This window comes from Halichoeres trimaculatus, unplaced genomic scaffold, assembly GCF_033239565.1.
Source record: "Halichoeres trimaculatus isolate MK-OKI-2021-1 unplaced genomic scaffold, fHalTri1.1 fHalTri1_scaffold_21, whole genome shotgun sequence".
Lineage (NCBI taxonomy): Eukaryota > Metazoa > Chordata > Actinopteri > Labriformes > Labridae > Halichoeres > Halichoeres trimaculatus.
The window spans coordinates 380785-405281 of NW_027437199.1; the positions used below are offsets into that span (position 1 = coordinate 380785).

Here is a 24497-nt window from a genome sequence, read left to right on the forward strand (position 1 = left end):
TACGAAAAATGGAATCATTAATAAACAAAATCCAACGACAGGAAGTGGCTCTGGTGGTTTTCTGTGTTCAGATTCAAACAGGGATCAGCACAGACCTGGTCTGAGCTGATCTGGATCGATCCAGGTCTTCAGAAACAGAGATGTTAGCTCCTCTGGTTCAGTTAGAAAACACTTTAAAAAACAAATCTTAGAAAAGTTTCCATGAGCTGATAAAAATAAAAAGCAGAGCTCAGTTTGAGTCTTTAGGAAATACTCAGGTCTGAGGGGGATGTAGAGTCCAGAAAGTCACAGAGTCTTTTTAAGTCCAGCAGCAGGTGTGGACCAGGTGTGTGTGGGTCAGCTCAGTTCAGGGCGTTTCCTGTCCAGGGGGACATCGGGAGCTGAAGACGGCGTGGAAATGCTCGATGAGGATCTCAGTGAAGATGTTGATGGGGGTCAGAGCGGTCAGAGACAGCGAGCCGTGACGAGGCCAGACCAGGTTCACCCCGAAGACGCAGGCCAGGTTAGACGGACTCATCTTGTTGACGATGCTCTCCTGAGACACCTGACGAGCAGAGACAGGAAACAAGGACTGACCACACGAAACACAACGCCGGAAAACACGGGAATAAATCCAGAACGGTGACAGAAAGAAAGCTAGAGGTGGAGAAATTCATCCTGCTGAGTGTTCAGAGAATCAACACTTCATCACAATTTGACAGACTCCAGGAACAGGAAGTGTTTCTGTGAGGAAAGATATGGGACGTACCATGTGGAGAAAGTAGGGGGGGTATCATGTCGGACAGCTATGGTACTTATGCTGCGTTCAACCCGTAACTCGTATGTTTCCCAGTTGAAATCTCCGAGTTGCAAGCTGAAAGCGCTCCAGGCAATTTACAACTTTGGTTTGGGCGCAAGGAATTCTGGGATGTAAACAAACCAGCATGGTGGAAATTCTAAGATTTATGCTTGGTCATTTCAATCACCAAAGGAGCCTGAAAGTTCTTTATCTAAGTGAAACGGAGGAGGGGAAACCACCACATCCATGGAGGCTGCCATATTGTTTTGGCACAGGTGTGACGTCACAAGTTGTAACTCGGAGTACATCGATCTGGTACGAGTTCACGGGTCGTATGTCACGAGTTCGACTGCCGTTCCAGGGCATTTTCACGAGTTACAGGTGGGAAATATACGAGTTACGGGTTGGCTCAAACGCACTATTACCATGTGTAGGAAGCTTTGGAACGTACCATGTGAAGGTAAAATGGGACATACCATGTGAAGGTAAAATGGGATGTACATTTTGGAGGAAGCTATGGAACGTACCATGTGTAGGAAGCTATGGAACGTACCATGTGTAGGAAGCTATGGAACGTACCATGTGATGGTAAAATGGAACATACCATGTGTAGGAAGCTATGGGACGTACCATGTGATGGAAAAATGGAACGTACCATGTGAAGGAATTGGAGCAGGTACTTGGTGACGGTGAAGTTGTGCTCGGGCAGACTCTGGACGATGTGTTTGCAGCGGCTGATCCTCAGACTGCTCTCCACGTCTGAAACACACAGCTGCTCGTTACTGATCATCAGCTCGTTAGTGGTTCCTTAACGAGGCTCTGAGAACAAACTGATCAAACATTCAGCTGCTGTTTTAAATCCTGCTCCTCCTCCTGCTCCTCCTCCTGCTCCTCCTCCTGTACTCACTGAGCAGATCCTGGACCTGGCTGTAGACCCTGAAGGTGAGCAGGGGCTCTGGGAGTTCTCTGAGGAAGGTCTTGAGGATCACTGCGGGGACGTGGACGTCTGAGAACTCGTCAAAGTCGACTGGTTTCCCTGGAGACGATGGAGAACAGAAAAAACTTTATTGACAAACGGACGGAGGACAGAGAGGAGACACAGGGAGGATCATCCTCCGTCTGTTGGAGGAGAGGGGAGGATTCTCTAAAAATGTTTGTTTCTGTGTTTGAAATGAGACAGGATCAGTCTGCAGCCTGTGTGTGTGTGTGTGTGTGTGTGTGTGTGTGTGTGTGTGTGTGTGTGTGTGTGTGTGTGTGTGTGTGTGTGTGTGTCTGATACCATCACACACACTCTGATCTCCTCTTCCTGGCACTGAGAGATAAAAAGCCCCTGCTGCTGAGATCAGGAGACCCCGCTCACCCAGGTTGTAGCGTTTCTGAACGTCCTTGATGATCTGAACACGAGCCGAGCGTCTGAAGATCCCCTCTGTCTTCAGGCCTGAACACACACACACACACACACACACACACACACACACACACACACACACACAGAGTCAGTCTGGAGGTGACAGAGGACGTCAGGACTCAGGTGTGTTTCCTGTCACCCCCCCCTCACCTTTCTCCTTCAGGTAGCAGACGGTCTGGGAGACCACGGGGGGGATGAGGGCGTCTCTGTTCTTCTCTCTGATGCTGCAGGTAAAGACACGGATCATTGGTCGGTCTGATCCTCCTGAAATCAGTGAATCTGTGTGAATCTGTGAGGATCAGAGACTCACTACTGCAGACTGACGCCAAACTGCTGCGTGGGGAGGGGGGGCCGGGGAGGAGGGGTCTTCACTGAGGGAGGGGGTCCACCTTTCTGAGCCGCGCGCAGCTTTTCATCATGTCTGACAGAGAAAACAGTAAAAAAAAAGAAAGGATGAGTTTACTCTGAGTCTGACGTCTGGGTCTGTGGTCTGGATCTGGGGTCTGGGGTCTGGGGTTTTGGAGTCTGGGTCAGGGGTCAGTCTGGGTCTCTGGTTTGGGGTCTTGGGACTTTGGTCTTTGGTCTGGGTCTCTGGTCTTGCGTCTGGGTATTGGGGATTGGGGTCTGGGTCTGGGGTCTGGGTCTGTGGTTTGGGTCTGGGTTTTGGAGTCTGGGGTTGGGGTCTGGGGCTGTGTCAGGGTCTGGGACTAAGGTCTAAGGTCAGGGGTCTGGGTCTGGGGCCTGGGTCTAGGGTCTGGAGCCCGGGGTTTTGGTCTGGGGTTTTGGGGCCTGGTTCTGGGGTCTGCAGTCTGGGCCTGGGGTTTGGGTCTTAGGTCTGGGGTCTGGGTCTGGAGTCTGTGGTCAGGGTCTGGGTCTGGGTCCAGGGTTTGGGGTTTGGGGTTTGGGGTCTTGGGTCCGGGGTCTGGTTCTGGTTCTGGGTCTGACCTGAGGACGTCTGGGGGGATGATGAGCTGCTCAGAGTTCAGGTGCTCCCTCAGCTCAGACAGGTAGTTCACGTAGGTCAGCTTCTTCCCAAACTTATGGCTGAGGAGAGGAGAGGAGAGGGAGTCAGAGAGGAGGAGACGAGGAGAGGGAGTCAGAGAGGAGGAGACGAGGAGAGTCACAGAGTGAGGAGGAGACAGAGAGGGAGTCAGAGAGGAGGAGACGAGGAGAGTCACAGAGTGAGGAGGAGACGGAGAGGGAGTCAGAGAGGAGGAGACGAGGAGAGTCACAGAGTGAGGAGGAGACGGAGAGGGAGTCAGAGAGGAGGAGACGAGGAGAGTCACAGAGTGAGGAGGAGACGGAGAGGGAGTCAGAGAGGAGGAGACGAGGAGAGGGAGTCAGAGAGGAGGAGACGAGGAGAGTCACAGAGTGAGGAGGAGACGGAGAGGGAGTCAGAGAGGAGGAGACGAGGAGAGAGTCACAGAGTGAGGAGGAGACGGAGAGGGAGTCAGAGAGGAGGAGGACTGAGCTGGACCAGGACCTGGTCCAGGATCAGGTCCACAGTCTTTACCTGATCAGAGGTTTGAAGATGTTCCAGACGATCCTGATGAAGTTTGTTGGATGGACGACGTACAGAGTCTTCAGGTTCTTCTTGTATCTGGAAACAGAAAAACAGAAAACTGTCACAGACTGTCAGAGTTAGAGATTCTCAGTTTCACCAAAGATAAAGTTTGTGTTGGAAACAAAGGAAGCTCCAAACTCTAAGTCAACCCTCTGTGACCTACTTCCTGTCGAACTCGCCGTACGCCTCTCGGAGCCACTTCAGAGACGGTTTGTTGCTGCTGCGCAGGCCGTGGTGGAAGTAGACCAGGATGTAGTCCATGACCACGTACTGGTCCAGGGTGAACTTCAGATACCTGCAGAGTAAAGTTTTTAAAGTCAATAAAGTTTCAGTGAAACTCTCAGGAATCAGAAAATAACCAAACTTCATTTCCCTCACACTCAAAAAGTGAAAGTTAAAGAAAAAACTTTTTAAAACTTGTAAAATAACTAATCTGTTGTCCTCCTCTTATGGTTATTTCTCCTCCTCATGGATCCTTTAAACGTTTCCTCAGCGCGCTGTGACGTGACCAAACCCGTCCTCTGTGAACGGTTGGTTTTATTGTGAAAGGCTGGGAACTTTAATCCCTCGTTAAGATGTTAAAGCTCGATAATTTAACCCTCCAACAGGAGACGCAGCAGCTGATGGTAAAACCTGAGTCATAAAAATGTCTAATAAAGGTCGTTAAAAACAACAGGAACATGTTTAAAGTTTCTATGAAGCAGTTTGTTCATCTCTTCATTTGGTTTAGACTCAGTTTAACACGTCAATCAAACCAAATTAACAAGTAAACCTGCAGAGAAATCAACCTGAGTCTGTTTCTGACAGTAACTGTGATAATGTGTGTGTTATTTTTAACGTGTTGCTCCTTTAAAGAAGAGTCAGAGGAAACCAACTCGAGCAGGCGTCGGTGGTTCAGCTGGTGAGACGGAGGCAAACAGCAGCTGCTGAAGACGATCAACTTCCTGCCGTAGTTATCGTCACCTGGAGGGGAAACAGACCAGTTTCATGTTTTTAGATTTAATCCATCATTTTCTTCTGTTTACGATAAAAAATCCTTAATCAATAAAAGTAATAAAGTCAAGATCTGATGTTCAGCTGTGTCGTTCAGAGACAGAAGTTTTCATGGTTATCTGAAAAGTTTAAGGTTGATAAAGTGAAGTTTGTGAGCAGCTTTCAGTCTGAGTCAGGGACATCGAGCTGCTCAGAGCCGTGAGCGTAGAGATGATCCGTGTTTCACTGACCGCAGACCTGGATGATGCCGTGTCGAGCCACGTCATAGTACGGGTGAGAGGGGTCGGGGCTGACGCTGCTGCTGAGAGGAGCTGCTGGACTGTCTGTGACACACGTCTGGTCCTCCTCATCCTCCTCTTCCTCCTTCTTCAGCTCTAACGAGGAGACAAACAGAGACAGGAGTGAGGAGGTGCTGGAGCATCTGAGGCTGTGGTTCTGCTCGGGAGTTTCCACCGTGAGCAGCGTCTGGAGGAAACACAAACAGTGACTGAAAAACGTGAGCTCAGTCACTCTCCTCCACCCAACATTCTCCAAATGACTCCCTTATCTGCTCCGTCACCGCTCCTAAAAATACAGAGGAGCAGGGAGGAGGACCGTGGAGCAGAGCCAGAGCGCTGGGCGGGAACTGATTCATCGTCTGGATGTTTGTTCTGCTGCGCCGAGGAAGCTGGGGATAAACACAGAGCGCGGCTGATAACAGACAGGAAGTGATGTGCACAGGGCGACTCGATGGACCGCTGCGTCTGGTTCTGACAAAACCAGCAGAGTCAGAGCGGTACCAACTGGATCTGCAGTGACGGAGCTCAGGGTCAGATCAGTTCAGGATTTATGGAGAAAAGTCTCAGGTTATCTCTGAGTTACACCAACTGCAGAACAGGACACACACAAACACACACACACACACACACACACACACACACACACACACACACACACACACACACACACACACTTCCCTGTGCAGAATAAAAACATTAAAACACAAAATAACAACCTTTTTTTTCTTATTTCATGCTTTTCTTCTAATTATTGAGAAAACCATCTCTGCCGGTGTTTTTGTTTCAGTGTCTGATGAAAATAAAGATCTAAATCAATCTGAATAAACGACGTACCTATTTCTGCCAGCTGCTCCAGGTCAGACGTGGACGCCATCTCTGCTGGATTTCAGTCTGTTTCTAAGAGAAGAGGAGAAACATGACTTTAATGATAAGTGTGGATCACAGGGGGACGTTCACAGACCAAGCAGGAATAAAGTGTCTGCTGATTTTTGAGAAAATGAATTAATTTGTTGAGCTGGTATTTCTTTGAATGATGACTGTTGTTAAACACGGACACAGACGTCACAGCTGTTTCCTGCAGACACTCTAACACTCCTACCTTTAGAAACTCAATGTTTCACTGAAACTCAAAAAAGTTTATTTATGAAACATGTGAGTTTTCACTGTAAGAGTTTAATAAATCACCTCATCAATCACAGACTGTGTTCACCCGCGTCTCTAAATGATCCATTTATCAGCACTAAACTCCTCTGTGCTGTCAGCTTCTACATGTCAAAGATCTAACTCCACTTTCACTTTTTGTTTGTTTGTTTTTTGCTAAATTTTTAAAACAAGACTTTCAGTTTTTACAATCAATGAAAAAAAATTATTCTTACATTTTATTATTTTTGTCTTTTTGTCCTTTATTTTGTTTTTACCTTGTTTTACTGTCTTGTTAGTGTTTTTACTGTTTTATCTCTCGCTCATTCTTTTATCATAATCAGTTTATTTTTGTATTAACTTTCTTGGTATCATCTTTTTTACTTACTGTCCTGTTTTCTGCTCTTCACCCCTTTTTTATTTCCTTTTTCTTTTTCTTGCTGATTGATGTTTTAGCATTTATTTTTGCTCCTCGTGCTCTTATTTAATATTCCCTGGTTCTTGTATTTTCTGGGTTTATATGAAACTTTAGTATTTCTGAAACTGTCTGGACTGACCTCAGCCTTTAGTTTTATTTTCTGTGAGCCGTAGCCTGAGTTCCTGGTTTTTATGTCCTGACTGTCAAAACAGTTTGTAAACTTTTGTTTTTAAAAAAGCTATACAAACACAGTTATTGTTATTATTATTATTATTATTATTATTATTATTATTATTATTATTATTGTTGTTGTTGTTATTATTATTATGTTATTATTTATATGTATTTTTATAATAATTATTATTATTATAATTATTATTATTATCATAATAACAACAACAATAATAATAATAGTAATAATAAAAATAATAATAATAAGAATGAATTTCTAAAATAAGTAACTAGGATAAAAAGTACAAAATCACAAAAATCATCAATAAGAGAAAAATAAAGAAAAGAGAAATGAACAAGGTTAAACTACAAACTTAGAGAAGGTTAAAATCATCATAAACCAGCTGTGATCAGGATGAGGAGGAGGATTCAAGCTCATCTATGAGGATATTTACTCAGTACACACACACACACACACACACACACACACACACACTGCAGTTACAGTAAGCTAGAACAGGATTTTATTTATCAACTCACCAAACTTGGCACAAACAGGTAAAGACTGAAACATCAGCAAGATTTTAAACCCCCAACAGAGCTATACACACACACACACACACACACACACACACACACACACACACACACACACACACACACACACACACACACACACACACACACAGTAGTTACAGTAAATGCTAACAGGTATGAAGCTAATGATGATTAGCATGTGATCAACACCTGAGCTGATTCATTCAGTCATTAAACCTATGTCTTCACACACACACACACACACACACACACACACGCGCGGTTAAAACCTGATAATCATCTTACACACACACTGACCGAGGTGTTACCTGAGGTGTTACCTGAGGTTAAAGTTCAGAGAGCAGAGATAAACCGCTGAGAAGCTCACCTGTTAGCGCGGAGCTAACCTGAAGGAGTCCACATCACCCACAGGTAGAAAGTTGATCAAACTTCCTCAAACTAGCGCCTGCTGGACGCGCATGCGCAGCCCGGGCTCATTTAGAGAGGCCCTACAAGGAGAGGGACTGATTCCTGGGGGAAGAGACACAAACAGACTTCCTGAAAGGGGAATCATACTGAAAGAGATTAAAGGGGGGATTTCATTAGAAATTACATGTTGATCTTTTCAATTCAATCTATTGTTAATCTGAATTTAAAAATCCACTTCCTGTTGCTCCTGTGGGGACTTAACATCTCATACTGACATCATCTGATAGGAACAATATACTTACCTGTTAATAATCCACATTTTGAAATGAGATGATCAGCATCAGGATCAGTTATTTCTTTATGAAAAATGATAATAATAATAATAATAATAATAATAATAATAATAATAATAATAATAATAATAATAATAATAATAATAACAATAACAACAACAATAATAATAATAATAATAATCATAATAATAATAATAATAATGTATTTCATTAATATATTTTGAACATAAAGACACTGGACCACACAGACAGTCGGTGTAACACTTCCTGTCATGTGACTCAGGTGTTTAAAAATGTCAGGTATGTTTGAGGAACCAGTTCATGTTTTATCTGAGTCCAGGTGTTGTTATTCTGTCAGCGTCTCACCTGCAGTGACTGTGTTAAAGCCTCAGCTGACACAGACTGAGAGACAGCTCTGTGGAGCCAGTTCACCTGAGGACACCTGAGTGTCAGGGCTCAGGACAACACACAGAGACATGATGGAAATCTTCCTTTCACCATCTCTTCCCTTGTTTCTAAAATCACACAGTGTTCAGTCCTAGTGGCTGTTTTGAGGATTAAAACACCTGATAAAACTTTAAAATGAAGGAAAAACACAAAGACCAGCTCTGATGTTCCCACATAAGTGGACATTCAATTGGCAGACATTGTACAACAGTACTTTGTCGTTTCAATCTTGTAATTTCACATTTTTTCTAGAAATAAAAACTTTTTTTATTTTTATAAATGAATTAAATCCTAAACAGGCATTTCTTTTGTCCTTTAGAAGAAAACCCCATTCCTATGAATTGCATGGATTGAAAAGCTCCAGTTTTCTTGTAATCTGACAGATTACAGGTTGTGCCGTCAGCCTGAACTGTTTTATTCTCAGTCAGACGGAGACAAAGGTGAGAGGATGCACAGTCACAGGTTGAATCTTTCTTTTCTTCTTTGATCAAATTTTACTCAGGAATAAATCCTGAATCCTGGATCCAGAGGAGGTCTGTCCCTGAGGAGTTTCCTGTCAGACTCCTTCACCAGTTTGTGAATAAAGCTGTGAAAGCCTGACACCTGCTGGTTGGAGCTGAGCACTGCAGCGTCTGAACTCAGCACAGATCAGATCTGATGTAAATAAAACCTTCACCCTTTGATTGACTGTTTGATGTCAACAAAGAAGGGAAAAACTTGTTTTTGTGCTCATAAATCTTTTTCAAACTTTATTTTTCTTTGAGACAAAAGTCCATTTTTCTGTTCCTGCTTTTGGAAACGATTTGTCTCAGACTGTAAACTGTCAGTCACAGGCTGAAAAAAAAACAAAACAATTATTAGTCTTTTATTTTGAGTAAAATACAACATTTCAACAAAAGTATCTTCCTTGTTCTGAAAATATTCAAGCAAAACAATCTTCTGCGTGTGGATCAAACAGAACAGATTTGTGGTTTTATTTATTTCCAAACTTTATTTCATTTTCATTTTTTTCATAGAGACTAGGAGAGATCTGTGTCAGACTGAGACGGAGTTTAAACTCTGATCCTTTTACAGCCTTTGTGCTCCTGGTCCCCGGCTGTCAGGGGGATCTCAGGCAGACCAGCAGACCAGCAGACCAGCAGACCAGCTGAGGGTTTCTGGAGGACATCGTCGGACTCTGGTGTGAACACTGAGCTCTGTCACACTGACATCTAAAGTCTCTCCTCTTCCTCGCTCTGTGACGGCTCGGAAAGGAGACCTGGAGGGAGGATTTACTCACAAACAGATTTATATGCAAAGCTGGCAGAAAAACTCTGTGGGGAGAAATTTCAGAGAAAGAGTTTTTGTCTTTGGTCCGGGAGCTGTCGGCGTTTGAGAGGCCAACGAACAAAGAGGGAGTTAGACGAGACGGAAACAGAGAAATCAGAGCAGAGCCCAACAACAGAGGGGCTACGTTGTTAATAAAGGAGGCAATTAAGTGGTAATTAAGCTTTCCTCAAAGCTGAAGGAGCTGGGACTGAGCGACTAAACTCTGTCAGGCCACTTTTATCTCTACACCCCTCTGTGATCCTGTCCTCAGCTCCTCCTGTTTCCCACAAAGACCGAGCAGCGCTAGCTTTGAGGTTATTTAGCTATCAGACTGTCTTTGGAGTGCCTCAGGGTTCAACGCCGGGCCCGCTGTTCATTCCCATTAACATGTCAGCAGCATCAGTCAGGTTTAATGATCAGCATGTCCTCATCCCAAAATACACCAGGACAGAGGTTTATGAGGCTGGAAGCGACACCCTGGTTAAACACATTCACTTTTGTTTGTTTTGTCATTAAAGGGGTCCTCAAAACCAGACCCAGAAGGTGACCTGAAACAGACGTACGGACATGGATCTGGTGGTTCAGCATCTTTTGAAGGATGTCTGAAGAGATTTTACCTCTCCCTCGATGGAGGAAGTGGACGGGGACAGAGGGCGCTGGTCTTTGCTAATCCATGGGATGACATGGAGGATGGATGGACTATCAGTTGATCCTACAGTAAAGTTGTCTTTAACTTTTTATCATCAACCCATAGTTTGAGGATAGCTAGAAGTAAATGCTAACAACTAAATCTGCTAACACACTGACATTAGCATGTGGTAGCACTCTAGCAGATTAAAACATTAGCATAAAATGCTCAGTAGCACATGTAATGAGGTAAAACAAAGGGATAAGAAATGTATTTGGTCGTATCAAACGTTAAAACTGAAATAAATTTCCTGAGGGAGACGATTGTGAGCTAAACATGCTCATATTTGACCTGCTAACAGTTTAGCTCAGTCCCTGCTTGTTGCTAACGTAGACATGTCCCAAAATGCAGTGATTTCCTCCTCAGACTTTGCTTCACTCATTCCCCAAATGTCACTTTAATCAGACTCATCGTTCTTTAGTTTTTAGACAATCAGCAACACTGAACGTGACTTTCTGAGCGAGCTAATTAGCTTAAACTAAAGACGCAGGTACGGCTGATTGGAAAGAGAGTTTATAGAAATCATCCTCTGGGAAACATTAATGGTTCCACCAAATTTTACAGCGATGCGTCTGATTTTTGTTGAGATATTTGAGCAAAAGGACCCAGCAGGTCGCTCTGAGTCACTGGGATTGACTGAAACAATGAAGTTTGTTTGTGTTTCATCCGATCCTCGTCACTCTGGAGCCAAATGTTGAACAAACAGGATCAGATTATCCGCTCTCTGTCAAATCTGTTTAAGCACTCCAAGGACAATTAATCTATCATTTTGGAGGGAAACTGATTAATCCACATGCAGAGTTTATCAGCCGCGCACAGCGTCACCGCTCGCTGCAAAGCCTCACCGCACCCAGAAACTCTGCACAGCCGCTCAGCTTCAATCTGCTCTTATCAGGAAAACACACAGATACACACCAGCAGAGTGTGACTGCGCGAGGGGAAACGACCAAAAATATATAAATATATATATATAAGAGGGTTTGATATGGTATGCTGTGATTATGTAAATGAGGAGTGTACACAGGGAGTACGTGACCCAAATATGAGCTGAATACTGATGAGCTTCATCACCACCACCAGCAGATCGCTGACACCTCCACACGCCGTACGACCGAGGAGATATCTGGGAGATAGATTATTAACACGCTCTAATCTAAATATAGTCAGAGGAAACGAGAGATTAAGGAAATAAACTGACTGTCAGCACAGCCTGAGGGTAAACCACGAGTTAGAGAGCAGATTTCAGAGTCAATAAACCTCTGATTCAACATTAAAAATATCACGACTGTAATTCACAGAGAGGGAGAAGAAAGTGGAGTTTCAGAAAGCTTTGTTTGACTCTGTGATTTTAATCTGCTTGTTTGTAGTCCGTACTCATGATTGGACTACAAAGACCACGACACCTGTGTCACTGATTAGTGGCAACCTAATGTTGAAGAGTCAACTCCACTTTGTTTTTCTTTCATTATTAAGACAGTTTCTAAAAATAAAAGCAGCTTTTTTTTATCCAGTGGAAGCAAAGCGTACGTTTGGTGCCAGATTTTTTCTCGTGAGCGTCGTTTGTTTTGTTTGGATCAGAGAGCTGCTGGAAAAGCAAACACTGAGGGAGGAGGGAATCCTGTTCATCACAATGTGTTTCCACAGGAAGCTAAAAATAGAGACGCAGTGAGGAGGGGGCTCTGCTGGGGCGGGGGGGGGGACTAAACTGGATCGAGCCAAGAGACTCTGAGACGCTGCAGGAGGCGTTCAGGAAGACAAAGATGTTCACTCCGACTCACACTATTGGTCCATCCATCAATTCATCCATCTATCCATCCATCATCCATCTGTTCATACATCATCCATCTATCCATTCATTCATTCATTCATTCATCCATCCATCCATCATCCATCATCCATCCATCCATCCGTCCATCATCCATTCATTCATCCATCAATCCATCCATCCATCCATCCATCCATCCATCCATCCATCCATCCATCATCCATCCATCATCCATTCATTCATTCATTCATTCATTCATTCATTCATTCATTCATCCATCCATCCATCAATCCATCCATCCATTCATCCATCCATCCATTCATCCATCCATCCATTTATTCATTCATCCATCATCCATCCATCATGCATCCATCCATCCATTCATTCATTCATCCATCATCCATCCATCCATCCATCCATCCATTCATCCATCATCCACCCATCATCCATCCATCCATCCATCCATCCATCATCCATCCATCCATCCATCCATCCATCCATCCATCCATCCATCCATCCATCATCCATCCATCCATCCATCCATCCATCCATCCATCCATCCGTCCATCCATTCATTCATCCATCATTCATCCATCATCCATCCATCATCCATCCATCATTCATCCATCATCCATCCATCATCCATCCATCATTCATCCATCCATCCATCCATCCATCCATCCATCCATCCATCCATCCATCCATCCATCCATCCATCCATTCATCCATCATCCATCCATTCATTCATTCATTCATCCAATGGTTCAGCTCCATCCTGTTCACAGTTGTCTCCAAATCTTAATCTTCATCAGTAAATTTCTGATAATGAATCATATCAAACAGTTTTTTTAATCATTCTTTGTGTTATTGTCAAAAAGTGTTTATTTATTCCTCATTTATTAAAAAAGAGTCTTTAATTTTCTCGTTACCTGCTCCTTTCCTCTCTGCACAGCTCTCCCATGAGCCTTTGCTTGTCTTTGGATGTATATCTATGGTTGTGAACCTGCAGGTGTGACTCCGGCCTGTGCTGCAGCTCAGCAGCCAGCAGAGGTCGCTGTTGCAGCAGAGGCTCAGTGTGGATTCAGGACGTAGAGCTGCAGGCAGCAGCTCCTGCTGAGGTTGATAAACCGGAGCCCGAGGCCTCTGAGCACCGTGACAATCATCCAGCAGAGCTGTTTGGACGCTGAGCGACGATTATCTGTGTCCATCCAGAGCAGAGGACAGATCTGAGCGCTCAGCAGCATCTTCAGGAGGAGGTTTTTCTTTTTTATAGAGAGATACAGAGATTTCCTCATCAACTTTTAAAATTTCTGAGCTGAAATAAAATCACTTTTTAAAATCTGGAAGCTACATCTTTCCTCTAATCTTTATTCTGTAGCTTTGATAAAGAAATGACCCTCAGCTACACTTCAGTCTGACCCATCAAGGTTAACACGAGGAAGAAGAAATAACTGAATTTTTCCTTTTTTCCTTTTCTTTTTCCATACAACAATGTCATGACCTTGAAGGTCAAATAAGATGTCAGACATTTAGAAATCAAGCCTCCATCTAAAGATTTTTTATTTCAAATATTCAATCAGAGCCATCGCTTATTCTGATGTTAGACTGTTTTCACTTTTTTATTTTTCAATGATTCACGGTGTGATTTCATGTGGTGTCATGTGGTTTAATGTGATGCAGTGCAGCATAATGTAGTATGTAAGGATTGGTATGATTCAGTACAGTAAAGCAGATACATACGTTACATACGACGCCATACAGTGTTACACAGTGTGATACATTATGTTAAACCAAGCTCTATGATAAGACACAGTGTGATGTGATACAATGCATTATATGACACTGTAGAACATGATATTATGGGATGTGGTTCAGCACAGTGTAACATGTTATAAATTGTCCTGTAACCATAAGCTACTTTACTTCATGTGGTTTATTATCTTACGTTACATCATGTTTCACTACGTTTAGTTTTGTTGCTCATGTAATGTAATGTTACATAATTTTGTGTTGTGTTAAGATAAACTGTCAAATTAAGTTATGTTAAACTGGGTTACATTGCTTTGAATTACATTATATAAATTTATGTGCTGATGTGCTACTTTACACTAAATTATTTTTATTATTATTATTATTTTTCCGTTATGTTTGGTCAAGTTAAGTTATATATATGTTCAGTTACATTATGTTACACAAGATCACCTTACATTGAATTATGTTAAATCAAATTAAAAAACTTTAAAATGATTTTATTTCATTGCTTAATAAGTAACATTTGGAGGTATAAATAAACACTGAGATAAAAACAGAGATAAAAATGATGATTTTTATCCACTTCAAACTGAACTCGTTAGCTTTTGTTACACATTAGGAGTCAGTGACAGTCAGAAACAGTCAGTAACAGTCAGAAACAGTCAGAAACAGTCAGTGACAGTGAGAAACAGTCAGTGACAGTCAGTGACAGTCAGAAACAGTCAGTGACAGTCAGTGACAGTCAGAAACAGTCAGTGACAGTCAGTAACAGTCAGAAACAGTCAGTGACAGTCAGTAACAGTCAGAAACAGTCAGTGACAGTCAGAAACAGTCAGAAACAGTTAGTGACAGTCAGAAACAGTCAGTGACAGTCAGAAACAGTCAGAAACAGTCAGTAACAGTCAGAAACAGTCAGTGACAGTCAGTGACAGTCAGAAACAGTTAGTGACAGTCAGAAACAGTCAGTGACAGTCAGTGACAGTCAGAAACAGTCAGACACAGTCAGTGACATTTAGAAAGAGTCAGTGACAGTCAGAAACAGTCAGAAACAGTCAGTAACAGTCAGAAACAGTCAGAAACAGTCAGAAACAGTCAGTGACAGTCAGAAACAGTCAGTAACAGTCAGAAACAGTCAGAAACAGTCAGAAACAGACAGTGACAGTCAAAAACAGTCAGAAACAGTCAGAAACAGTCAGTGACAGTCAGAAACAGTCAGTGACAGTCAGTAACAGTCAGAAACAGTCAGAAACGGCCAGAAACAGTCAGAAACGGCCAGAAACAGTCAGAAACAGTCAGAAACAGTCAGTGACAGTCAGTGACAGTCAGTGACAGTCAGAAACAGTCAGTAACAGTCAGTAACAGTCAGAAACAGTCAGTAACAGTCAGAAACAGTCAGAAACAGTCAGAAACAGTCAGTGACAGTCAGTAACAGTCAGTAACAGTCAGAAACAGTCAGTGATGAAGCAGTGTGTGGTTGGTTTCCTGTCCTCCTCTGACCAGCTCTCTGTCAGCGTGTTGTTGTACCTCAGCTCACTCTGGGTGATCTCTGATAATCTGAGGCGCTGTTTGCTGCTAAATGTTAGCGTAGCTCCTGTGACCTCTGTCAGGGTCGATCAGCTGAAGAGACGGCGTCCGGCCCCTCGGCTCCTGGAGCCAATTTGAAACCGTGAGCGGCTCCCGGCCCGCCGCGCCGCGTTACAGAGCTTAATTGATTTTCCTTTTAATCTCAAGGTCCTGATGACATTCTGGACGCAGCAGCTCGCCGCGGACACGCTCGCTGTCTCCTGACACTGATTATTGCTCATTTCTCTGCGGCGTTTGTGTCTTCACCCAGAGGCAGGAGCAGGAGGAGACGTTCACCTCACAGCGTGAAGAATTCAGGTTCAGCCGCCATCTTTAACGGCAGAAATGACCCAGTTATGAATGAGGGTAAAACAGTTTGTCTGTGTTCAGAGGATTCAGCTCTGAATGAAGGACTCAGCCTGAACCTGACCGCTCTGAGTCAAACCGTTTAAAACCTCTCTGCGTGGTGACGGTGAGCTGAAGCCGTTTATGAGTTTGCTTAGCAAAATGAAACCTGGAAGAGCTGTAATGACTCACTGAGTGAGGAGCAATAACCAGGTCACTTATCTGTAATTTAGCACCATTTCCTGCCGGGCCTCTCCCGTCAGCGCCGCCTTTTGTTCGCTCTTTCTCCTGCACGCTCCACTTTATCTCCTCACATCCTCCATACAGACTCTGAGGTTTCAGTTTGACCTGTGACTGTGACGCCGTCCACTGAAAACCCAAACAGAAAGTAGAAAGAGCTTCATTAAAACCTGAGACTGTTTGTGCAGTCAGAGAAAAACAGCTTATCTCACGTCCTGTCAGGAAACAGCCACAGAAGAGTCACAGTTTTCAGTTTTCAGCCGGGACTGGAGCCATCCTCTGATTGAATCCATGAACTCTGCTCTGAATGTGTCACAGGCATTGGAAACGGCTGTGTGTGTGTGTGTGTGTGTGTGTGTTTACAAACAGCTGTGATCTCCACATCCTCTCTGACTCACACATTCACACACACATTCACACACACTCCGACAGCATCCTGGACATCTATCGCCGTGGAAACAGGCGATTCACCGCCTCGTTAGCATTCAGACGGTCACACCAGGAGAAGACACGTCACCTGTGAATGCCTCAACCACAGATACTGATGTCAGGGCAGTGGAGTGGCTAATCTGTGGATTATCCTGAGGAGAGGAGAGGAGAGGAGAGGAGAGGAGAGGAGGAGACAGGAGAGGAGAGGAGAGGAGAGGAGAGGAGAGGAGAGGAGGAGAGAGGAGAGGAGAGGAGAGGAGAGGAGAGGAGAGGAGAGGAGGAGAGAGGAGAGGAGAGGAGAGGAGAGGAGAGGAGAGGAGGAGAGAGGAGAGGAGAGGAGAGGAGAGGAGAGGAGGAGACAGGAGAGGAGTGATCGATAGAGCAGGAGGAGGTGGTGGTTTGAGGCCGGTCAGATGATTGGGTTTAAAACGTTGAATGTTTGTCTGAGGAGAAGCTGCAGGGGGGAGATAAGCACAAACGCTGTCGTCCTTTCAAGACAAAAGGCTGAGGATTCCTATTAATCAGGGACAGACGGAGAAACTAACGGTGAGAGCCTCAGGGAACACGCGTGTGGATTAAACCAGGGAAGACGAACAGCGAACGTTGAACAGGCAGAGACGTCCATCCCTCAACAAGACGGGTCGCTCATTAAGACTGATTCATTTAACGTCTTTTAGCATCTTTTTGTTACATCTGAGACCAGAACCAGGAACCCAAACCAGGAAGCTTCAGGCCCAAACCAACCCAGCTCTGAAGAATGCTAAGACAGATGCTAACTGGTGTCACATAAAACAGCTCAAAGGGTTTCATAAAACAGACGTTGAATCCAAAAAAAGAGTCAAACAAGAGTTCAAAAAGGCCCAAACGTTGAGCTTAAAGCACTGAAACAAATCCTCAAGAAATGGTTCAAGTAAACACTGATTATTACCGTACAACACTTCCTGATGGGTTCCTCTTCACAGACACAAAGAGGAACCTAAGAACAGCATGAAAAGGTTCCTGGTTCCTTATCCACACTGGTGGATATTTACATTTAATAAAAGTTAAAAATTTGATCAAAGGTTCCTCTGAGTGTACCTGATATTCACAAAGGGCCGTATTGATATCAGCATAGGGCAGGGGTGGCCAACCAGTCAGAGACCAAGAGCCACAAAAACCACCGTGGTACAGCAAAGAGCCACGCCACACATAAACGAAAGGACATAAGACGAAATAAATACACATCCAAATTTTGTAGTGACATTTATTGTGTTTGTAAGTGTGTTTAAATTTCTGTTTTTAGAGCAGAAAAGACAAAGTCCCATCCATCTATTAATCTAGATAGCTATAAGCACATGTGCAATGTTGAGAAAAGAAACTGAAACTTAAGTATCACTCTCATCACCCAAGTGTTGATCAATACTGATCCCAACGTTGGCATCAATATAACAATATTTTAGATTGATTGGCACACCACTACTCATAACAATATAATTTATAATTTTTTATGAATGGATCAAAGAGCTGCACACCGAAAGGCAAAGAGCCGCATGTGGCTCGCAGGTTAGCCACCCCTGGCATAGACAGATCATACAGTGTAACATTCAAAGACACAATAAAACGTGTTAAACTCAAAGTGTTATTGGGAAACAGATGATCAGCTGTGCCTTTAAAAAGAGAGGGAAAGAAGACTTTAAAATGAAGAAGAGGTACCCTAAAACAACTCCTCTGTTTATTAAAACAGATGGCATGAAGATGCTAAAAATGGGGAGCTAACAACGCTGTTAAAGCAAACCAAGACAAAGATATAAAGAAACAATCTTAAGAGATAGCCAGGGGTACCCCAAAACTACAGGAAGAAATATCATAAAGCAGACGCTGTGAGGTACTTTTAGATAGCTTCCTCATAAAAAAATGGTATTTAGAGGGTACCCCCAAACTGGTGCTACAGTTTAAAGGTACCTTAAAAGTGAAAGTGGTCCCAAACATTTACCAAAAAAAAAACAAAAACAAAAAAAAACAGGGCTACTCTGGACTGGGTCAGCAAAGCAAAAAAAACCAACAACAAACAAACCCTCAACATTAATAAAAGAGGAAAAAGACAAAGGGTACCTAGATAGCGAAAGTGATAATTGAAGATACCTTAAAAATCTCCAATAGCTACGTTATCTGACTCTGTTGGTCATGTAAAGGCCTCAGAGGAACACAGACACAGGTGTCTGTGGGTACACTGACACAGATGACTGCAGGTAGAAAACCAAGGTGTGTTTAAGTATCTTAAAACAGTCCCCCTGTGTCTGTGTGAGATTAATGGAGTCCATCCTTCCTGATGAGCATTATGCGTCTTGATGTGTTGGTGTACCCCTCCACAGCTGATCGATGAAAAGCCGTCAGACTGAAGTGAATTAAACTGCCAGAGAGACGCTGAGGGCCACACCGTGATGCAGATTATAATTCCTGTCATGAAGCTGGACCTGGACTCACGTCAGAAACTGGAATCAGCCTCTGATGAGATAAAGGTTCACAGACCAGACTTATCTTTTCTTCAGCACATTCATTAATCTCTCACTGTGTTTGAGGCCTGAAAATGTGCCGTAGACATGTGACATATTTCCTGTGAATGGAGACGAATGGATGAGGATCCCCTGAGGAAGAGGAGGAGACGAGGAGGTGAAATAAAGAGGAGCAAAGAGAGAATCAATCAGCCCTGCAGGCCGCCGCTGTCAGCAAGGACGTTTAACCAGAGCTCCATCTGCATCCAGACCAGAGCAGATCACACACACACATGTACATGGACACACACACACACACACACACACACACACACACACGCTCCGTCTCTGATTCATCCAGCCCGTCCCTGCGGGGTCTGCGGCTGAGGAGAAACCCTCTACATTTGTTTTATCCAGATAATGGCTCTCACCCATTTAAAGGTGTCGCTGTGATTTATGGAAATATTTCCCAGCATGCCTCTGGATTACCATCACCTTCTCCCCACGGAGGAATGAGCGTGTGCCGCTGCAGATAAGAGAAAACACATACTTCTGTTTTTCTCGCTCTGGTTTCTGTCTCTGCAGCCACCGTCTGAGAAATCATCTGATAACTCAGACGCTCGGGGAGATTTTTGCTTTTTAATAAAAAACAATCTGTTGGCTGAAACGCCTTCATCCTGCTTTTCCTCTAAGATCCAGCAGGGGGCGACTTTATGTGTTGTAAAAAGCAGTGTGTGAGAAAGCAGTCCTACATGAAGTTTATTTATTTAAGTTTATTAAACTAATAACTTTCCAAAAAGCAGGGGGAGGATTTAAAGCGAGCATTGTTGTCTTTTCATTTCTGAAACTTTCTCTTTAAGGGCCTGTTTCCACTAAAAGCATTTTTTGGGATCAGCAACAACATTCATCATGAAGCTAACTCATAGCTTCATCTGTGCTCTTCATAACCAACAGACTGCAGAAAGAGGCTTGACCTGTTACATCAGCTTCATCAACAGCAGAGACAGCGACCGACCCGTGAGTCATTTCCATCAAATTTCTTTATTAAAATAACTTTGAATAAAATCCAGATATGAAGCGTACAGATCAGTTTATAACAGAATAAACAGTTATAACAGAGGTTAGCTGTTAGCCAAAGCAGGAAGTGGTGGTGAGAATTATCTGAACTTGTGGCTGTGGGTGCTGCCAACATAGAAAAAGCTGTTAGTGGACACAGGCCCTTACTGAGCTCCTGTCTCTGCCTCCAGCTCGGTCACGTTTGGCTGAGACGATGCTCCTGCAGAGCCAGAGGCTGTAGTTTAAGGACCGAGACGTTGTCCTTAATGATCGTCTTAAAGTCCAGACTCAGTTTTATGTCCAGTGTCCGTGGATGTTTCCTCTGTATTCCTTTCAGTCTCCATCTGTAGCAGCTCTTCTTCTGTGTGCTCCGGTTCATACAGGTATCCTTTTGTTTCCAAAGTGAATGAAACTTCTTCATCGCTGTCAAAGTCACTTATTTTGAATTTCTTACGCTGCCTCACAATCCTTAGAGTACAAACAAAAGAATTACGATACTTGATCAAACTTACACGAGGCTAAAACCAGCGCTCGAAGCATAGCTTGTTTACATTCCCTACAGCTGGAAGGAGGAGGGGGGACGGAGCGCACTAGCGCCGCGCGTGAGGACACATGACCAGTTAGTTCAGTCCAGATAAATGTTTATATTTCCGAAGACTTGATGCACTTAAAAAATATTCTATGTATCGTACTCTTAAACTGTGGTGTTACTTTTTGATTTGAGTTCTTGTAGGCAGAGAAAATAGCCTTTGAATTTGGTACGGTCTGTCCCTGTTAGCGTCTATTTCCTCATCACCATCGATTACAGTTTGTGTCTTACTGAGGGAGAGGAGACAACTTTCTACTGTATCTAATGTCCTTAGTGGTCACATAGAGCTCATACAACCCCACTTCAAAAAAACTGAACTGTCCCTTTAAGATTTAAATCAGAAATGAAAATAACTGAAATGTTTGTGTTAAATTGAATCAGTTTGCCCCGTCAGCTGATCAGAAGTCTCATCGTTCTGACTCCTTTTCATGTTTTTCTCTCTGTTCTGGTGGAAAGTGAATCCCTGTGTTTGACAGATGAAACCGTCTCTGATGGAGGTTTTGTTTCTGTCTTGACACGGCCATCCAGAGGCATGCTGGGAGTTATTTCCACCCATTGGGGCTTCATGCAGCTGTCAGGAGAGGGACATGTCTCTGAGAGGAGCTGGAGAGGACGTGTTTTCAGACAGAGAGAGATCAGGACTGACCGTAGTCAAAGTTTAATGATAAACTGTGATTTTACTAAAGCTACTGATGAGTAAACGACACATTTCATTGAGGTTTCATCCGCCGGCTGTGACGAGTCGTATGTAGGCCAACACCAGCCGTCCTGGATATTGTGTTTGAAAAGCATGAAGGAGAAAAAAACATAAAACGGATCAGAAAGCCCCGGAGGATTCCTGCCGGCGGTTTCTCCCACACTCACACCACAGCTCGCCAGAGAGGAGCTTCATCTGTCAGCCTGAAACATCCTCACCCTCATCTTCCTCCGTCCTCCCACAGCTTCAGTCTGACGGCTCAGAGAGCTGTCAGGCTTCGTTTGAGGGACGCCACGTCTCCGTTTGTGTCACTGCAACAATGAGCCGGACCTGCTCGCTCATCAGGAGGAGCAGAGGAGCAGAAACAAGGAGGCTCAGAGAGACAGGAGGAGTCAGACTGAGGAGCTCCTGGTCTTTGCTCCAGAGAAAACACATTCACAACCACTGTAACAGAAATAAAGGCTGCGTGTTTAGATGTCTGTGCCCTTACAAATAAAAACCAGATCTCTGCTCAGGAAACTGACAATAACCAGAAATCAAATCTGCTCCAACAAATGTTTTCCTCTCAGTCTGACAGGTTTCAGTTTGACCTGATTCATGTCCTGATCCATGTTTTTATAGTAAAAGGAAAAATAAATCCACGTAGCTTCACCAGAAAAATATCTGTTCATAAAGAAACATTACTAAAAAAAGTTATTACATTTAATGAAAACTAAATTCAAAAAAATGACAAGGAAAAAAAAAACACATTTTGTTAACTAAAATAATAATAAAAATCAGGCTACATTAAAAACAAACAAACAAACAAAAAAAAACTAACTACTAAAAAGCCCCAAAATAACAAAAAGAATTAAATAATTAAAACTAAACTGAAACTGAAAACAAAAAGTCAAAATTAAATGAAAAAAACAAAACAAAAAAACCCCTTGGTAACTGGGTATTTATTTTTTCACCTCACAATATTTTTGTACGATAAAGTCCCAAAATCATATCATGACATCAAGCATCTTAGAACTTTCTTTGCACGTTCATTTCCTGGTTGAATGAACTGGATTCGTCAAGAATAAAAAATGTAAGACAGAAAAATTGCTTGAAGTTTTCCATATTTGGATCGTAATGATTCATCACGGCTGACTTTTCTGTTTACAGCAAGGACGGGTTGTAAAATGAAGTCAGTGAGACAAATAATAAAAAGAAAAATTAAAAAAAGAAGCAAATAAAATAAAAATGCAGTTCCCAAAATGTCCACAAGAGGCTGGTCCCAAAAGTGAGTCAATCTCCATAGAGCTTAATGTTAAAATGTCAAACTCTGCATCAAAATAAACATCTGTACAGCCTGCTACTAATGTTTTTTTAATTATTTAATTTTAATTGTGAATGTCATGTCCTGAATTTAGTTTAGTTTGCACTTTTTACTTCAGCCTTGTTTTTCATTTTTGTCATGCCTGGTTTTATTTTGTAGGGACTTCTCTCCTCTTGTTTCAGATCACGTCACTTCCTGTCCAGGTGTTTTCCCGCCCTTGTGATTGTGATCCCAGCTCCTGATTGTTTCTCTTGTATTTAAGTCTGCGTCCCCTTTGTCACTTCACTTCCTGTCCTGGCTGTCCTGTTGAAACCAAGCGTGAGGGTTTTTTTTCAGTTTTGATTTTAAAGAAGACTGTTTGTTGCTTATTTCTACCAGCTTTGCTGTGATTTTTAGTTCCTTTTTGTGATCTGCCGGCCAGCTTTGCTGTTGAATTTTTGTTTGAATCTTTTGAGAACATGAAGCCTTTTTTTCTGTTGTATCTGGGTCCTTTCTGCAAACCCTCTCAGCTAATGCCCGTGTTCGTACAGACTGCACACGGTGAAGCCTTTTTTTTATCACTTTGCTTTTTAAAGACGTTATGTTTCAGGTTTTATGGAGCTGAACTTAAAGCAGAGATGAATTGATTGACAGGCAGACGCGTCGACACTGAGGGTCCACTTCAGTAGTTTTCTGGTGAACTGAAAGTTTGCATGGTCAGCAACCACCATCATCAACACACGATCAGAGTTAAACTCAGAACCTTGATGTTTCCTCCATCACTGAGTGTTTACAGCTTCAAACAAAGAGAAACAGAAACCACAAACAGCACCAACCGTGAACCGTCTCCGTCCTGAGGGAAACTCTCTGACCTTTCATTGCTCCAGGGTTTTTTCTCCTGCAGGGCCGACGTGAAATCTCAGCTCATCACAAACTTCAGCAAAGGTCACTCTACCCACACACACTGCTCGCTGCCAAATTTCCCCTGGTTTCGTTTGCATCTTTACGAAGCTGGAAACTTGTGTTCACTTTGGAGAAACTGTTGACGAGAGGTGAAAGGGACGAGCGGCCCCTCAGCGGCTCCTCAGGGACCAGATCTGTTTCTCCAGATTCCTCCACCTGGACCTGAACGAGCAGTGACGGAGAGCTGACACTGCAGCTGCTCTGTGTGTGTGTGTGTGTGTGTGTGTGTGTGTGTGTGTGTGTGTGTGTGTGTGTGTGTGTGTGTGTGTGTGTGTGTGTGTGTGTGTGTGTGTGTGTGTGTGTGTGTGTGTGTGTGTGCTCTCCTGTCACCTTCTGTTGTTCTCTTATGGACATCCTGTCATTTCTTTTCTGTGGAGATGCTGAAAATTCACCGACTACGACATTTTTCCTGCTGTCGGCCTCAGACACAGTCAGGACCGTTTAGTTCAGGAGCTGATTATTAAAAAACAAGGAAAACAAATATTTCTGTTTCTGGTTTTGTCCATGAATGCCTCAGAAAGAATATTAACAGAAAACACATGCAGAGACTTTGGTGATTTCAGCGTCTGCCGAGCAGAAACAGGCTGATTCTCACTCTGAATATGTTTCTGCGTGCAGCCTGATTTTTCTCGTGGTTTTTTCATGTTTTGGATTTCTTCCCGAGCTTTGTGAAACACGTCCAACTGTTCGCCGTCCAAACACGCGGCGCCGTGCCAGACGGACCTGGATGAGCCCAGAGAAACAAACTGAAACAGAAAAGCAACTGTTTTCATCTCGTCCTGCCAGCGAGGGGGAAACACTCCACTTCCTGCTCCTCTTCTTCTCTGGTGCTTTTATTTGGCGTTAATCTGTGTGAGTGAGGGGACATCAAAGCAGAGCCGGATCCAGACTCT

At 43.4% G+C, this 24497-nt stretch overlaps 1 protein-coding gene across 3 annotated transcripts; it reads right to left on the reverse strand.

Moving 5' to 3' along the window:
• Nucleotides 1-84: 84 nt before the first annotated feature.
• LOC141810440 (rho GTPase-activating protein 8-like) lies at nt 85-7761 on the reverse strand. 3 transcript variants are annotated; one of them, XM_074697987.1, is made up of 13 exons: nt 7676-7761; nt 5856-5918; nt 4974-5117; nt 4626-4713; nt 3914-4045; nt 3700-3786; nt 3132-3230; nt 2497-2607; nt 2337-2410; nt 2139-2216; nt 1686-1814; nt 1434-1537; nt 85-544 (listed from the first exon to the last, which is right to left on the reverse strand). In XM_074697987.1, the coding sequence occupies exons 2-13, from the start codon at nt 5893-5895 to the stop codon at nt 347-349; spliced, it is 1284 nt and encodes a 427-aa protein (XP_074554088.1). In that variant the 5' UTR covers nt 5896-5918; nt 7676-7761; the 3' UTR covers nt 85-346. The 3 variants fall into 3 exon arrangements, with proteins under 3 accessions (XP_074554088.1, XP_074554089.1, XP_074554090.1); XM_074697988.1 differs by having other exon boundaries at nt 7629-7690; XM_074697989.1 differs by having other exon boundaries at nt 7617-7685.
• Nucleotides 7762-24497: the final 16736 nt, after the last annotated feature.

Bases quoted from the DNA above. Each gene is read 5' to 3' on its own strand.
- LOC141810440 (XM_074697987.1), bottom strand. From the start codon at position 5,895: ATGGCGTCCACGTCTGACCTGGAGCAGCTGGCAGAAATAG. The intron at 4,714-4,973 runs GTCAGTGAAACA...TTTCCCCTCCAG, and splicing joins CGGCATCATCCAGGTCTGCG to GTGACGATAACTACGGCAGG. The intron at 3,231-3,699 runs GTAAAGACTGTG...TCCTCTCCTCAG, and splicing joins ATCTTCAAACCTCTGATCAG to CCATAAGTTTGGGAAGAAGC.